Source organism: Aquarana catesbeiana, linkage group LG01 (assembly GCF_042186555.1).
Source record: "Aquarana catesbeiana isolate 2022-GZ linkage group LG01, ASM4218655v1, whole genome shotgun sequence".
NCBI lineage: Eukaryota > Metazoa > Chordata > Amphibia > Anura > Ranidae > Aquarana > Aquarana catesbeiana.
In genome coordinates, this window is record NC_133324.1 from 47,233,422 (window position 1) to 47,251,711 (window position 18,290).

At 43.1% G+C, this 18,290-nt stretch overlaps 1 protein-coding gene across 1 annotated transcript in view; it reads right to left on the minus strand.

Annotated features, from left to right (window-relative positions):
• Positions 1 to 1,094: 1,094 nt before the first annotated feature.
• The window catches only part of VCP (valosin containing protein), a 66,408-nt gene continuing 49,212 nt past the window's right edge, over positions 1,095 to 18,290 (minus strand). Inside the window, exons 10-17 of the mRNA XM_073618208.1 lie at positions 16,843 to 16,955; positions 11,966 to 12,130; positions 11,133 to 11,255; positions 9,955 to 10,167; positions 9,544 to 9,852; positions 6,522 to 6,677; positions 4,226 to 4,380; positions 1,095 to 1,779 (exon numbers count right to left, since the gene is read on the minus strand). Of these exons, the coding sequence (XP_073474309.1) occupies positions 1,677 to 1,779; positions 4,226 to 4,380; positions 6,522 to 6,677; positions 9,544 to 9,852; positions 9,955 to 10,167; positions 11,133 to 11,255; positions 11,966 to 12,130; positions 16,843 to 16,955 (1,337 nt within the window). The 3' untranslated portion in view covers positions 1,095 to 1,676. The remainder of the gene's footprint in view (positions 1,780 to 4,225; positions 4,381 to 6,521; positions 6,678 to 9,543; positions 9,853 to 9,954; positions 10,168 to 11,132; positions 11,256 to 11,965; positions 12,131 to 16,842; positions 16,956 to 18,290) is intronic.

Consider the following 18,290-nt stretch of genomic DNA (forward strand, 5'->3'; position numbering starts at 1 on the left):
GTCATGGGTTGATTTACTAAAGGCAATTCCACTTTGCACTGCAAGTGCAGTTGCTTTAGATCTGAGGGGAGATCTGAAATGAGGGGAAGCTCTGCTGATTTTGTCATCCAATCATGTACAAGCAAAAATGCTATTTTCCTAGCATGTCCCCCTCAGATCAACAGCGACTGCACTTCCAAGTGCACTTGCAGTGCAAAGTGGATTTGCCTTTAGTAAATAAACCCCTCTATGTCACAAAGGAGGATAGAGGAGTCATGCATTGCAACTACCCTGATAAGAGAAACCATGGTAAAAAGAAAGCCTGATGCACTCCTGTTTGTGCTGCATCATCCAAGTCCCGGGTGAAGGAGAAGGCAATGGAAACATTACATAGCAGTACGGTTATAAAAAGTGCCCAGCAACCAGAACACAGTACAGCCCCAGAAGTAATAAAAAGGTGGGACCCTCACATACGCAGAAAAACACAACCCCAAAAAATGAAATCCCCAAAACAGCCAAAGACCTCCATTAGCCACTTAAAGTGGGTCATCATCATTCAGCTAAGGACACCAAGCAAAACTGTGTGCAAGGTGGGAAGGGTTATAGCTTCAAAAGGGGGCTGGCCTTCAGTTTTCCATGTGCCCAGTGTCCATTGCTCCTGTAAGGCAGTGGTTGCTTGTCCCACGGGCCCCCGACTCCCCATAGGGCAAAGGTCAAACGGGCCCCGACTCCCCATAGGGCAAAGGTCCCATAGCCAGATTCCTTACAGCATCAGTCTGAGATGCTTCTGAGATCATTCTAAACTCACTGATAGTTGCATTTAACCTGCAGCTGACCTCCTGATCTGCTTCACACAGGTTTTGAATTCCCCTAAAAATTGTGTGAAAATGCAAAACCTGTTTTGAAGCAAACAAATCCTCCAGGATATAGGCCCTAAAGTTGACTACTCCAAAGTCACAAACTAATTTCTATGCTGGTTCCTTACAAAACATGTCCCTTTAATGTTTTCTTATAGCAAAAGAAAAGGTTTTATACAGTAGATACCTGCACAGCTGGTGAACACCATGTTTGTCACTTTTAAAGCTAGAGTACAGAAATAAAGGAGAGCCATCAGAATCAGTGAACAGTCAGTTTATTCACGTAAGACGTAAACCTGCGTGTTTTTTTTTTTAATTCAATAACATCAATATTTAAAGTGAATCTGTCATCAGATTCACACCATGGATTGTTTGCTATAAAACACAGTGATGCAGTATATATAAAGGAAATAAGGATATTCTATAACCCAGACAGCCTAGTAAGCAGCTTTCTGCCTGCAGCGTTGTGCATCCTGGTTGGGAGCCTATCCTGTGGCCCTGTAAACGCCCTCACAGGCCGGAGTATGGAAGAGGCAAACCTGGAGACAGCTTGGTGTATACACAGCTCTGGGGGCAGAAAGCCACCTGCATTGCCATTATTTAATAGGATTTTATGTGTTACAGCAAATAATTCACTGTGTGAATCTAATGAAAGGTTCCCTTCAGAGCAGGGACAGAAGTTGAGCCTGTATCCAGAGACCTGGCACCCCTCTTCTCAAAAACAAAAAAAGCAGGAGTGGGGTGCGCAGCTATTCCGTTCTGAGTAATGAAAAACAGAGTGTCCATTCAACTAGGAATTTCTTTGCTGTACAGTTGGGGACGGCAATGGGAGGGGACCATCTAGCCATACAGATCGTCTTCTTCTTCAGCAAAGTGGTTTCCTCCAGCGCTGCCTCCAGCTCCTTGGCTTGGACCGGTTCCTCCCTGACTTCCGGAGGGGAATCTGGAAGACAGAACATTGCACTGCATTTAGAAAACATCAACATACTAGCAGGGTATTGGCAAATAAAACCTAGATCAGGATAGTCTTCCAATAAACTTGACCTAAAGTCCAACTACAGCTTACTAAATCTTTTAAAATTTGAGCCAGGCAAAAAAACACAAAAAAAAGCATCATCTGCTACACTACCTCCAGAGTTATTCCTCAGCGATCCACAGTCTAGTGCCTGTTCTCTTCTGGGATGAATAATGCCCAGGGGTCATTCAACATACTTCCAGTCACACCAAAGAGGCACACCGTATAAACACATCATTACGCTGACATGAAATTAAAGTGGTTGTAAAGCCACGGTGTGATGTTGCTACAATCTCCTCTATTCCATTAAATGATGTGCCCAGACGCTGTATATCTTATTTCAGAGCGCCCCTCATGTGACCGCCTGCTGTTCCCTCTTCCGATCTGACAGCTACAGCAGGAGGGGCTGAGAATCCCCCGCTGATGTCAGCCAAGAGGACGAGAGCGGCGGGCGGTCACGTGAGCAGCACTCTGAAATAAGGTATACAACTGCTTATTCTTTTAAAAAACACATACACCGGGGTACATCAGTTAATGTAACATAGGAGATTGTAGCAATAAGACTTAGTTATGATAGCAGCAGGAGGGCTGGGGAGCAGATCGAAGCTGACAGGGAGGGGGAGAGAGAACAGAGGAGAGACAGCGGATGACGGAGGCACCTAAACTGACCACAGTGGTGAGTTTACAGGGGGGAGGGCAACACCTGGCAGGATCAGCCAGGTATTTTATGATTATACAAGGGTCCAAATAATTTCAGCAGGCCACTCCCTGCTGAACCGGCTGAATTCCGATCTTTTATTGCAAACTGTACAGCAAAATGCAGCAGAGGACAGCACTCAATTACTTTATGTGGGTCACTGCGGCATTCAGAACATTCCCAACCATCAGATCAATAGAACCAATGACATTATGTGACTGGGGCCAGAAACTCAAAGGGAGATTTCATTATTGGAAACCAATACATAGGAAGCCAGAAGGTGAAATTAGTTCTGGGTAGAGTATGTGTTACGACAGTCTCTCAGCCATTCCTTACTATGGTTACTGTAGGAGGTTGGAGTCAAAGCTTTGCATAACCAGCTTCAGTATAACCAAAGCAAGGTCGAGAGCGATGGACAGCAACTGTTCCATATACTTCCAGTAAGATTTAAAAAACAGCCATAGCACTCTGCCATTAACCCTTCACTGCCAGGTCTGTACAGGCCTGACAGGGGGGGTATTACACACAATCCGGTGGCTTCAGCCATCTTTCGGGCGGCATTGTCGCCCCCCCTGCTTTCCAGGCTCCGCTTGCCCATCTGCGGGACCAGGACCGATATGGCGGCTGCCGGCGAATAAGAAGAGTGGACACACGTCTGCTCTCCTCCCCTTCTTGTTGTGACCAGGAAAGCGACATCTGACGTCACTTCCAGGTCAGCTTCTCAATGTCCTCGGCTAGCTTAGCTATGCGATCTGCATTGCAAAACATTCAGTGGAGCCCAGAGGAGACATTGAGGGTCTTGTCACCTACAAAACATCACAAACCGCCCCCCCCAAAAATAAATTGAGTCCCCCCACCTCTGCACATACGAACTCAAACGCATGCGTCAGGAATGCCTACGTGTGAAAACAATTGTGATACACGTTACATATCGCTGCACACGCTGGAGAGCAATAATTCTAGCACCGGACTTCCTCCTTAACACTAAACTGATGACCAATAGGGGGCTTTTGAAATGTCGCCCATGGAAAATATAGGGTACTGAAGTTTGTCGCCATTTCACGGGCACACACAAATTTAAGGTTTGACATGCTGGGTATCTATTTACTCGGTGCAACCTCATCTTTTATATTTTGCCAAAAATGTGGGCAATTTATTACAATTGTTTGCCTTATAATTCACTTTAGTGCGTTTACTGAAATTTTGTGTTTTCTAGACCTGTGCGTTAACAAGCGACATAAAAAATTGGAACTACCACTTTTTTATTCTCTAGGTGTCTGCCTTCAGAAAATATATGTTTGGAGGTTTTGTGTAATCTTCAGGCCTAAAGTTTTTTTAAACAGGTCTGCAAAAAAAAAAAAAAAAAGAAAAAAGAAAAACGGCTTGGCAGTGAAAGGGTTAAAAAAAAAATCTTCAAATTATTAGTAATAGAGGACTACAAGCAAATCCTTACTAGTAAACTGTTAGAGAAATCTAGTTAAAGTCTGTGCTTTCCATTCCTGTTTAAGATCTGGCCAGGGAGGGTTTGGAGAATAGCTGCTGCATAGCACTTTTATAAGAGTGCTAGTCAAAGTCTATACACCCCGCGAGCCTTATTATTGGTAAGATAACAACCCTCCACGTGTCTGCAAATTGGCATTGACAAAATCACTCCAACTCTTTAACCTATTAGCATACCTGAAACTTCCAAAGCCGCGGCTCTGCTGCAAAGTCTGTGCAAACATTTCATATTTTCTGATGTCGTTATCGCTGACGGAACGGCGAGCAAAGCGCATAGCTTCCTCAAAGTGATCCCGGCGGATTTCAGGTACAGGGTCATCCTCTTCCACCTCCTGCATTAGAGAAAAAGAATTGTTAGAACAAACAAAACACTACAGTAGAGCTGCACGATTAAACGTTTAAAAAAAAAAAATTCGTGATCTCGATTCAACCCCCTAATGATCTTAATTCGGCATTTCCATGATTCTATGTAAACAATGCAGAGCAGTTTTCTGCTCAGAGCTTTAAAAAAAAAAAAGTGTTTATAAACATTGGTCAGCGCTGAGAGATACAATGTATCATTTGGTTCTTCAAAGGAATGAACTTCAGTCTGTAAATGAGGTCAGTTTAACCACTTAAAAGACCAAACCTTTTTCTGACACAATATATATATATATATATATATAATGCAGCGCTACCCGACATAGCTTGCGCAGGAATCGACCATGCATTGAGTCTGACGACTCAACCTGTGGGCCATACTTTGGAGACCCCTGCTCTAGGGTCTCTGCTATATATATATATATATATATATAGCAGAGACCTTAGAGCAGGGGTCTCCAAAGTATGGCCCACAGGTTGAGTCGTCAGACTCAATGCATGGTCGATTCCTGCGCAAGCTATGTCGGGTAGCGCTGCATAATCACCCCTGACAGTATGCAGCGCAGGTCCCACAGCCCAATAGAGCCTGTCCAACCCGGGGGCCTCATTAGTTGTTGATTGCTAGGACCTATTGCACCTCCCGGGTCCCGACCCTCTGTTAGTATCAGCGTCCTTTACGGCTGTGCTTTTGGTTACGTCTTGTCTGTAACAGCCAGGCAGGAGCCGGGAGGTGCAGCAGAACAGCACTGAAGCCGGACACAAACGTAAGAGGGACACAGATGTGACTGCTGGTGGTGCTCACAAAAATTTCCCGATGGGGGTCGTGCTCTGATGGGGATACAATTATATAGTACAAAAAGAGCAGATAATCGCTACTATAAGGGGTTCTTTTACACTGTGAAACAGTGGAAGTGATAATATATATTACTTAAATCATATATGTATAATAATAAATACACCCAGAAGTAGGATATATGGGTATTTTAAATAGAAGGCAGACATGAAGCTCTATGAAGTATAGTATTAAGTGCCCGTATAGCAATGTAAAAAAAAACAAAAAAACAAAAAAAAAAACAACAAAAAAACTTCTGCCTTAGAACCATTCACTTTCTGCCCAGGACTACATGCCCCAAGAGGCATTGCTTCTCACACATTCACAAGTTCTCAGGCACTTACTGACATGTATGGATGGTGTACTGAGCTGTATGTGTGCTGCAATGTATTTTCTGATATGTAAACAAATAATCCATGCTGTAAGCAGGCCAACTAATCAGCTGACCAACTGATTATGAAAATAGTTGACAACTATTTTTGTAATCGATTAGTTGTTTCGGCCCTAGACCAATCTAAGGGAAAAAATGATGACAGGGATTTTAATCTCTCAGTTCCTTACTATTACCACTCTGCAAAAAAACACACGATAGATAGGGAGCAGTGCACATTTTGGAAAGACTAAGTCCTCATGCACACGGACGTTTTTACAGCTGCTTTTTTGAGCTTTTTTTGCAGCTTAAAAAGGCCTGTCTATGTTAGTCTATGGCTTCATGCCCACCTAGGCGTTTTTGAGCTGCAAGTGGCATAGGCGTTTTTAAGCTGTAAAAAAAACCCAGGACCAGTGGGTTCTGAGAGACATTTTTCAGCTGTAAAAACGCTCAAAAAACGTCATTCACCAACGTTTAACGTTTTTGATCCATTGAAAAAAAAAAAAAAACGCTATAAAACGCTAACTCGGAAAAACGCTCAAAAAAACGCTCAAACGCGCTAAAAACGCTATTGCAAAAACGCTGAAAAAAGTTAAAAAAAATCACTGCAAAGATACTAGCGTTTTCATAACGTTATTTTAACAGCCTGTGTGCACGAGGGCTTAAACAGACTGTCTGCAGGTTTAAACACCCTCACCAGCTAACTTTAAACCTACTACCTGGCAGGACAAACAAAAAAATCTTGCAAAGATTTTTCATTAGATGCCATGTACCGTAATAGGTGGGGGTGCGAGTTTAAATCTCAACATAAAGTACACCCATGCCACTTGGTTTGTATAAGTTCAGCTTGCTATATGGGCCTAACTAGAGTCATGTTCTTCTGCACTGTAAGCAAGGCAACTACAGCATACCATGGCTGAAGGATTTGTCTGTCTCTCCCGCTCTCTCCTGATCTCATTCTCAATGGATTCACGGATTGCCAGTTTGCAGGCCCGCTGACAGATCTCAGTCAGATCAGCACCAGAAAAACCATTGGTCATCTTGGCCAGGAAATCCACGTCCACATCCTACAAAATAAATACAGAAAAGAGGATTTCAAGAATCACTGAGTATTATCAAGATCAAAAGCAAGATCCAGAGCATAAATAGGTTTTACCATAATTTTTTTTAGGACCAATGTCGACAGGCTTTTCTCTTTACACGTCTATGGCAATGCAGAAACAGCTTGAAGCATTCAAAATATAGGTCAGGAGGTGGTCAACTACAGGTCAAACGCACCCATCAATGAATTCTGAATGACCTCAGATGTCTCTCAAGCGGATGTCAATAGCATGCTACATTTGCCCATTGACAGAAGCCCTTAGTACTGCAGGAATGATTCTTTCCCTTGCAGTGACTGCATATGCTAGCCTTCAAATACTTACATTCTTTTCGAGCCTCTTGGATCCTAGAACCAGGCTGCACATTCAGCCTCTCCTGTCCAAAATTAGATTAATGCCCCCTCAAAATCCTAAGCCTTATCAGTTATTTAATAACCATCAAATGTCAGAACTTACAGCACAGTGCTAGCCTCTAAAATCAAAAAAGTCAGGAGTAGAGCTGCACGATTCTGGCCAAAATGAGAATCACAATTTTTTTGCTTAGAATAAAAAGATCACGATTCTCTCCCCTCAGCAACGGTGCAGCCAGGGGAGGACCGAACGTGCTTCCGCCCACATTGTGACCGACGGTCTGGGGGGCCAATCCGGGGTCGGCTCACGTTGTGTGACAAAGAGTTTAGCCAACCCGCTTCAAGGGCAAGCTGCCAATAATGACGCAGTGAGTTCTACATGAGCTTTGGTGGCCTTAGAAAGAAAAGTTGAGTGACGTCAGACGTTTCACACCGGCTCCAACAGCTTCTCCTCCCCTCCACAACAGGAAAACAGGAAACATCCCAGGGACACCATTGATCGGTGCGTGGTGCACATTATGTGAGCACATAAATTGCTTGGTGGGTCAGAATCGCCAAAATCCGGAGTTGCAATCGTAGCGGGCGGAGAATCGTGATAACGATTCTCCACGATTAATCGTGCAGCTCTAGTCAGGAGCTACAAAAACTGTAGCTGCTGACTTTTAATAAACAGCCACTCACCCGTTAGTGCTCATCCCAGTTTTGTTCTCCCTGGGTCCTCCCTCGCCAGCATCTTGACTATGGGCACCTGGCTGTGACAAGCTTGCGGCTTCACAGCCGGGTCTGCTGGGCCCGCTCCCCCCAAAAAGCTCAATTTCTCAAACAGGAGCTGGGGAGGAGGAGGCCTTAAAGCGGAACTTCCCCTTTTGGGTAGAGCTCTGCTTTAAGTGGTAAAGGCTCAGGCATTTGACAGCTGACTGTTGGAGAGACCCTTCATGGTTTTAATGCCAATCAAGGCGATCACTGAATAGGTATTTTATAGAAAATGGCCAGTCGTATACAAACATCATTTTCATGTCGGTGTGACATTTGCAGTACCCAAACTTGCCATCTGTGCCACCAGCCTAGACCAGTGTCTAACCAGTTTCCATCCATGAGCTAGCTAATCAACCATTACTAGAATGATCATATTCACCAGCAAAACTGTACTACATATTTAATAAGGCAGACATCAGGTGAGTAATCCTGATAGCTCGTCAGCAACAGGAGCATTAGGCCCCTTTCACACGGGCTTTCTGATCAGCTTCGCCTGTCAGTTTTTCAGGTGAACCTGATCGGACCCTTCATTCACCTCTATGGAGCGGCGGATATCAGGGGTGACACATCCACTGACATGCGCGATATCCGACCCTGTCCGTGAAATCCAGACGGATGGAGACCCTATTTTCCATCCGTCTGGAGGATCGAATCGAATGAAAATGGACAGGTGGTGCATTTTCATCCGATCTCCCCATAGAGGAGAGCAGGGGTCTGACAGGTCTTTCTCTGCACAGTGAGTGGAGACGGACCTGTCATCCTCCTGCTCAGCAGAGATCAATGGAGCGATCCCTGCTGAGCAAAGTGGAGTCCGTTGGGTGGACCGCCCATGTGAAAGGGCCCTTAAGAGATCAGTTTTTTTTTTTTTTTCATATGAAGTAGCTCCCATGATAGTCAGACCAGAGGCATATCATGCAGTCACTGATCCTTGTTAGCAAGCAAGATTGTGTCGCTTTCGAAGATGGTGGGGAGTGACACCGATTAGGATAACTGATTACATCATCCCTTTGCTGAATGTGAAGCTGGCGATCTGTCATCAGTCGTGGAATCAACCATTTCACATAAGCCTAAGCTGTGCTATGCAGTGCCTACAGCAAAGCAGAGTACCAACAAAAGTTAAACTAGTACTCTTTGGGAAACAATACACAAACTGAAACTCAAATACGGCTGCAAAGAGTGACCTAACTCAGTACAGCACCTTTTCATGCACTATATAAATAAAAGTAACTGGACTCAGATGCACTTCTGTTTCAATCCTAAAAATACTACATTTCTGGCAGATCTCAATACTTTGGGTCACTGACCCAAAGTTGGATCAGGACTCCTGATATACACACTTGTTTCAGATCAGTGAGCCAAAGCATTGAAGCCACTGGATAAATATAAAAGCCAGAGCCCTAGCACTTTTCAAATGAAAAATTCAGAAAAAGGGGCTATATATTTTCTCAGTACTAGTTTCCTTATTTAAAGCGGGATTAAAGACCCAATGAAAAACTACTGAACAGGGAGCTTCGATATTGCAAAATGACATGCAAGGTCTCTTCTGCAATAAAATAAGCTTAGCTGCCTGTAGAATGTACACTGAGCTGCTCATGTGTGAAGTCCTCTCACGCTGGCCAATCAAGGTGGCCAAAGACCGGCATCCAGGAGGAGCCGAGGAGATGCCGCCAGGACCAGCGGGGGACTATATATATATTTTATAGGAGTTTGGAGGAAGGGTGACCTACCTTGGCAACGGGAGACTTCCTAAGGTTGGCCTTTAGGATGGAAATGCGGGACTTCTCATCGGGTAGTGGAATGTAGATGAGCTGATCCAGACGGCCAGGACGTAGGATGGCGGGGTCAATGATGTCCGGTCTGTTTGTGGCTCCAATGATGAAGACGTTCTTTTTGGTGGACATTCCATCCATCTCAGTCAGAATCTGGTTGATGACTCTGTCAGCAGCTCCACCACCATCACCGATATTGCCACCACGGGCCTTGGCGATGGAGTCCAGTTCATCAAAGAAGAGGACACATGGAGCGGCCTGTCTAGCCTGCAGAAGGAAACAGCAAAAATGTACTTCTTATAAACAAACTAATGAAGTGCTCAGCAGCCCAGAAACTTCAAGTCACTCCGTTCAAACAAAGGCTCCTACCTTGTCAAAGATCTCTCTGACGTTGGCTTCAGATTCTCCAAACCACATGGTGAGCAGCTCAGGGCCTTTGATGGAAATGAAGTTGGCCTGGCACTCATTGGCAATGGCCTTGGCTAACAAAGTCTTACCACACCCAGGTGGCCCATAGAAAAGAACACCTTTAGATGGTGTCATGCCGAACTTCAAAAATTTATCTGGATGCTCCACAGGATACTGAAATCATACAGAACAAAACAAAGGTTATTTTATTTCTATAGCAACATCATATTATACAGCATTTTAAGGCTGGGTATGTAGCACAGTAAACATATGCTGCCATCCCTTCTTACATTCTTGTCTGCGGTGGGCAAGCAAGGCAGTGAAAGAGTGAAGAGAAAATTAAAAACAAAAAGCCCTGTGTGAGTTTCAGGTCTGGTTTGAGTGAAAACAGAATCTGGACTCTCACTATTCCTCGTTTACAACAAAAATAACTCAGATCTGACAACTGGTTATTGAGGCACTCAGTGCTGCAACATGGGAAAACAGGAGGAAATCACATGCTCCCCTATACCCAGAAGTACCAGATTTCATTTTTCTCTGGCAGCAAAACAAGGAGGCAAGGCAGTAAACGAAGAACAAAAATAAGCAACAAAATGAGGGGGCTGGCTTTGAAGTGAACCTGCTACTTTTACATTAAAAAGGTAAGTTCACATGATCAACAATAAAAGTTGATCAAAACAAGACACCCCAGAGAAATGTGCCGTCTGATATGGGCATGCGTTACAATTCTAGAGAGCTGCGCCCACCTCCGCTTGCAAAGGGTATGCTTGGGCATAGAAAGGGGGGGGTGCATATCTCCTGGATTCAGCCCTATGGGTACAATATCAGAATCACAGGAACCCCAACAGTATTTAACAGATTTGTAGGGATTTCTGTAACCAGCTTAGACTTATTAGGGTATAATCGAGTACTTCAATGAAAGACATACTACAAAAAAGAAAGCCTTGCCACAATGATTTTCAAAAAACAGAAACAAAAAAACAAAAACAAACGTAGGAGCATCAAAACACAGAATTCTATAAGCTATAATAAGGTTGAAGATTGATGTTCATCAAATCCAACCTTTCCTAGTTCTCCAACAGGTAAGAAACTGAGCTTGCTCCACCATAGATATGAGGTATGTGTTCTGATAGACTCACCTGTACCAATTCCTGCAGCTCTCTTTTAACATCTTCTAAGCCACCAATATCCTCCCAGGTAACCTGTGGCACCTCCACCACTGTCTCACGCAGTGCTGATGGGTTGCTCTGGCTAAGTGCCCACTGTAAGGAACAAAAGACGTGTTATCCAGAAGATAATATTGTAAACAGACTGTTTAGCTGCACATATGTTAAGGGAATACTAAAGGCAGGTTTTGTTTAAAAAAAAACAAACATGCTATACTTGCCTGCTATGTGCAGTGGTTTTGCATAGAGCAGCCTTGATCCTCCTTTTCTCAGGTCCCCCGCTGGCACTGCTGGCCCCGCTCTCCTGCCTAGAGCCCCCATAGCAAGCAGCTTCTCACACGAAGCATGGCTCAACTCCTCCCCCACTGTTTACTTATAGGCTCACTGGCTGCGATTGATACTAGCAGGAGCCAATGGTTACCGCTGCTGTCTCAGCAAATGAGGGACCCCCAGGAAAGCCGAGGCTCTCATGCACATCGCTGAATTGGAATTGGGCTCAGGTAAGTGGTAAGTTTTAGGGGGGGGGGGGCTGCTGCATGCAGAAAGTTTACTTTCATGCATATAATGCATGAAGGTAAAAAAACATTTGGTCTTTACACTTTAATCTTGTAATACGAGATACCTTTCTGAATTTTAAAGAAAAAAAAAATATTGGCCAATCGATAGAGGTTAGGCAATGTTGTGGCCCTCCAAGCACAATTTAAGGTGTTAATTTTGTAAGAGGGGTGTACATTCCTAGCAATTCAACGACCAGGACACAACATTAAAAGACCAATAGTGAAAGAATTTGAAGGCATCAAACTTACCCTGAAGTCATCCATAGTGACAGCCAATGAATTCATCACTTCAGCGTCTATGGTTTCATCTTCTAAGTCTATGAGGTCCATCTTCTTACGGATGGCCTGGAGAGCGGCTTCAGAGCACAGCGCAGCAAGATCAGCCCCGACATGGCCATGTGTCTCATTTGCTACCTGAAGAGAGAGAGAGAGAGAGAGAGAGAGAGGAACAGTGAGAACAAAAGTGCACACGATCAACAGCAAAATTATTTTTCAGTCAATAGTTAAATGCTTATGCCTTGCAGGCGCCACACAACTCATTCTGCTTATTTGTTTCTAAAATCACCATATGGACAGCAAAAAATGTAGCCCAATAAAAGGCCTGTCCGCAGAAAACATTTTACGTACGCTTCTGCTTTGATGTGCATTGGAAAAGTCTCGTAATACATGAATGTAGTCAAACACCTTTAACCACTTCAATACCGGGCCAATTCTGACATTTCTCTCCTACATGTAAAAATCATAATTTTTTTGCTAGAAAATTACATATAACCACCAAACATTATATATTTTTTTTAGCAAAGACCCTAGAGAATACGATGGCGGTTGTTGCAACTTTTTATCTCACACAGTATTTGCGCAGGAATTTTTCAAACGTGTTTTTTTGGGGAAAAAAACTGTTTTGTGTTTAAAAAAACAAAACAGTAAAGTTAGCCCAATGTTTTTGCATTTTGTGAAAGATGAAGTTACGTCGAGTAAATAGATACCCAACATGTCACGCTTCAAAATTGCACACTCGTGGAATGGCGCCAATGTTCGGTACTTAAAAATCCCCATAGGCGACACTTGAATTTTTTTTTACTGGTTACATGTTTTGAGTTACAGAGGAGGTCCAGGGCCAAAATTATTGCTCTCGCTCCAACGTTCGCGGCGATACCTCACATGTATGGTTTGAACACAGTATTCATATGTGGGCGGGACTTACGTATGCATTCGCTTCTGCGTGCGAGCACATGGGGACAGCGGCACTTTAAAAAAATTTTTTTTTTTTTTTATTGTCAATTATATTTTATTTTTTTTATTTTGACACTTTTTTGAAAAAAAAAAAAAAAAATTGATCACTTTTATTCCTATTACAAGGAATGTAAACATCCCTTGTAATAAGCAATATGACATGTCAGGTGCTCTTAATGTGAGATATGGGGTCAATAAGACCCCATATCTCACCACTAGGCTGGGAAGCCTGAAAGACTCCGGGGACCATATGGTTCGCCGGAAATCTCTATGATCTACATCCGGCGCCGGCGGATCCACTCTCCGCCTCACCGATCGTAACGGTGAGTCGGAGCAAGCACCGGAGGGCGGCGGGAGGGGGGGACGTCCCCTCTCGCCTCCCATAGGAACGATCAAGCGGGGGAACGGCCACTATGATCGTTCCTATGGTGTAGAGATTCGCCGGCTGAAACCGGCAATATCTGAATGATGTCTGTAACTACAGGCATCATTCAGATATACCCGCCCAAAGCCCAGGACGTCATATGACGTCCGTGGGCTGGAAGTGGTTAAAGGTAACAAAAAAAAAAAAAAAAAAGAAAAAGAAAAAAGGATCCTGTTCTCTTAAAGCATTAACAGCAGCACAGTGTTTGTGCTGTGTCATTTGGCCCCCCGTTTCACCTATAATACCTGGCTGATCCTGCCTGGCTGTGTCCCCCCCTCTGTAAACTGACCATGGTTCTTTATGGCTGCTAAGCCTGGACACTGGTCAGTTTACGTGCCTCCGTCATCCACGGCTCTCCTCTTTTGTGTCCTCCTCCCCCTCCTATCAGCTCTGTCCAGGCCACGATCCTCCCCTCCTGCCACTATCATATCTATAGTAAAAGCATGCCATCCCCTCTGTGCTGTATAAATAAAAGACAATTTATATCTTATATCAGAGCGTCTCCTGGCGCTCACCTGAATCCTCGACTCTCTCCCCTCTCCTCCCCAGCCGACATCAGCAGGGGATTCTCAGCCCCTCCCACTATAGCTGTCAGCCGGGGTGAGGAGAGAGCCGAGATGTCACGTGAGCGCCGGGAGACGCTCTGATATAAGGTATAAATAGGCTTTTGTTGATACAGCACAGGGACACGTTATTTAACAGAGGGGATGGCATGCTTATACTATAGTGGCTGAACAACCACTTCAATACCAGGCACTTGTACCCACTTTCCTGCCCAGGCCAATTACAGCTTTCAGCGCTGTCACACTTTGAATGACATCTGCGCGGTCATGCAACACTGTACCCAATCTACATTTTTATCGTTTTGTTCACACAAATAGAGCTTTTGGTGATATTGAAAAATACTGAAAATTTTAAATACGGTTTGTTAAAGTTTTTCAAATATTTTTTCTTCGTAAATTTAGGCAAAAATATCTTCTGCTATATTTCTTTGAAAATAACCCAAATCAGTGTTTAGTACTTAGTCTGTAGGAAAGAGTCCACAAACTATGGTATATACAGTTAGGTCCATATATATTTAGACACAGGCACAATTTGTTTTTTTCAGGTATTTACCAAAACATATTCAAGTTATAGTTATATAATGGATATGGGATGAAAGTTCACACTCAGGTTTAACTTGAGGGTATGTACAGTCCGGGAAAAAAGTATTTGATGCTCTGCTGATTTTGTACATTTGCCCACTGACAAAGAACTCAGTCCATAATTTAATCATAGTTTTTTTTTTTTTTTTAACAGTAAGACAGAACAGCAACAAAAAAAAAAAAAATCCAGAAAAACACATTTCAAAAAAGTTATAAATTGATTTGCATTTTAATGAGTGAAATAAGTATTTGACCCCTTCACAAAACAAGACTTTGTACTTGGTGGCAAAACTCTTGTTGGCAATCACAGAGGTCAGACGTTTCTTGTAGTTGGCCACCAAGTTTACACACATCTCAGGAGGGATTTTGTCCCACTCCTCTTTGCAGATCCTCTCCAAGAACCTTAATGTGCTTCTTCCTGAGCCACTCCTTTGTTGCCTTGGTTGTGTGTTTTAGGTCATTGTCATGCTTGACTACCCATCCACAACACATTTTCAGTGCCCTGGCTGAGGGGAAGGAGGTTCTCACCCAAGATTTAATGGTACATGGCCCTGTCCATCGTCCCTTTGATGCAGTGAAGTTGTCCTGTCCCCTTAGCAAAAAAACACCCCCAAAGCATAATGTTTCCACCTCCATGTTTGACAGTGGGGATGGTGTTCTTGGGGTCATAAGCGGAATTCCTCCTTCTCCAAACACAGCGAGTTGAGTTGATGTCAAAGAGTTCAATTTTGATCTCTTCTGACCACAACACTTTCCCCCAGTTCTCCTCTGAATCATTCACATGTTCATTAGCAAAACTTGTGTACTTGTGCTTTCTTGAGTAGGGGGACCTTGTGGGCGCTGCAGGAATTAAGTCCTTCACAGCGTAGTGTGTTACCAATTGTTTTTTAGGTGACTATGGTCCCAGCTTCCATGAGATCATTGACAAGATCCTCCCGTGTAGTTCTGGGCTGATTCCTCACCTTTCTCATTAACATTGAAACTCCACGAGGTGAGATCTTTCATAGAGCCCCAGACCGAGGGAGAGTCATTTTGTGTGTGTTCTTCCATTTGCGAATAATCGCACCAACTGTTGTCACCCTCTCACCAAGCTGCTTGGAGATGGTCTTGTAGCCCATTCCAGCCTTGTGTAGTTCTACAATCTTGTCCCTGACATCCTTGGACAGCTCTTTGGTCTTGGCCATGGTGGAGAGAATCTGATTGCTTCTGTGGACAGGTGTCTTCTATAAAGGTAACAAGCTCAGATTAAGAACACTACCTTTAAGAGAGTGCTCCTAATCTCACCTGTATAGAAGACACCTGGGAGCCAGAAATTTTGCCGATTGATAGGGGATCAAATACTTTTTTCACTCATTAAAACGCAAATCAATTTATAAAACTTCTTTGAAATGCGTTTTTTCTAGATTTTTTTCGTCGTTATTCTGTCTCTCACTGTTAAAATAAACCTACCATTCAAATTATAGATTAATCATTTATTTGTCAGTGGGCAAACGTACAAAATCAGCAGCGGATCAAATACTTTTTTTTCTCCACTGAACATCCAAATCGGAGGATGGGTTTAGGAATTACAGCTCTTAATAGCCATCTCCCCTTTTACAAGGGACCAAAAGTAATTGGACAAATGAATCAAAAGCGGTTTCATGGCCAGGTGTGGGCTACTTCTTCATTATTTCTTCATCAGCTAAGCAGGTAAAAGGTCCGGAGTTGAGTCCAAGTGTGGTATTTGCATTTGAAATCTATTGCTGTGAACCTTCATCATGCGTAAAAAGAAGCTGTCCATGCAAGTGAAACAGGACATTGTAAGGCTTCAAAAGGCTATTGATTGTATCACATTTTGAAATATATGAGGGAGGAGTTTTCTAGCGCACATTGAAATGCACGAAGGAATGTATATGAAACATATAGATCTCTCTCTATATACATACACATATATCTTATACACACACACACATATATATATATATATATATATATATATATATATATATATATATATATACACACACACACACATCTTCTCTCTTATATAAATATAGAGATATCTATAGCTAAAGAGATACATGCAAAATAGAGAAATATCCCCATATTTATGTCCCCAATGAGAGATGAAGGTGGTTTGATAGCAGCTACGTCGGCATACATTTATTAATTTCCCATAGTGTGGTAACAATTATCTACAAATTTGTATAAATGTTTAAAAATCTACTAATTGTGTGAACAGCTAAAGAGGGCACTATCCTCAGCAGATAGGAATGTTTAGTTCCCCTGTAAAACATTCATCGGTGGCCAATAAAACAGTAAAGAACTATTATACTCAAACAAACCTGTTCTAGATCCACGTCTTCAGCCAGCTTCATGTTTTTGGTGTGTATTTGAAGAATTTCCAGCCTTCCAGTAGCATCAGGAATTCCGATATCAACCTCTCTGTCAAAGCGCCCTAAACAGGAAACAAGCACCACTTGTTAATCTTTAAGGTTCCCAAGCAAATATACAACATAATAAAAGGTGTAGATTAGTTCTGAAGTGAGCTTGATACCCGGGGTTACCCACAATGTTAGCGTAAACGTCAAGAAGGCTAATGAGCCAGAATTCTGCTTGATTTAAGGTGCAATATTGCCGAGGGTTAGCCCAAGATAAAGACTCAGTCTCTGCTTAACATATAAAGCAAAAAGGGGCCCTAGCCTTGTTAGGTTCTAGGATGACAGATGTCCCACAATCTCAAATTCAACTTTAACTCTCATAGCATGGGGGCCCTCTTTAACCACTTGCCGACCAGCTCACATACATTTACTGCGGAAGGTTTTCTCTCCTGCGCGAACTGACGTACCAGACCGGGCAAGGAGGATAGCTGGTGCGAGCGCCCCGCTGCAGAAGCGTGCCTGTGGGTCCAACGGACTCGATGTCTGCTGGCGACCCGCGATCCCTGTGTACAGAGGCATAACGGGGAACTGCCTATGTAAACAAGGCGATTCCCCGTTCTGCCCAATGACATGTCAGAGATTTTCTGTTCCTAGTGATTGGGGAACAGTGATCTCTGTCATGTCCCAGTGAGCCCATCCCTCCTACATTTAGAACACACCCAGGGAACACACTTAACCTCTTGATCGCTCCCCTAGTGTTAACCTCTTCCATGCCAGAGTCATTTTTACATTGATGAGTGCATTTTTATAGCACTGATCAATGTAATAATGTCACTGGTCCTCAAAAAAAGTGTCACTTGGGGTCAGATTTATCCGCAGCAATGTCGCAGTCCCGCTAAAAATCGCAGATCGCCACCATTACTAGTAAAAAGAAAATAAATAAATATCCCTAAATCTATCACATAGTTTGTAGATGCAATAACTTTTGCGCAAACTAATACAAGCCTACTGCGATTTTTTGACCAAAAATATGTAGAATATATATCTATGTAAACTGATGAATAAATACATTTTTTTACATTTTTTTGGAGATATTATAGCAGAAAGTAAAAAAGTGTTTTCTTTCTAAAATTGATGGTTTTTTTTGTTTATAGCGCAAAAAAAAAAAAAAAAAAAGCAGAGGTGATCACATGCCACCAAAAGAAAGCTCTATTTGTGGGGAAAAAAGGACGTCAATTTTGTTTGGGCACATAGTCACATGATCGCGCAATTGTTGGTTAAAGAGACGCAGTACAATAAATCGCAAAAAAATGGCCTGTCAATAAGGGGGCAAATCCTTCTGGGGCTGAAGTGGTTTAAATAACAGTCAGCCTCGGTTCACACCAGAGGCGGCACGACTTGCAGGTCGCCTC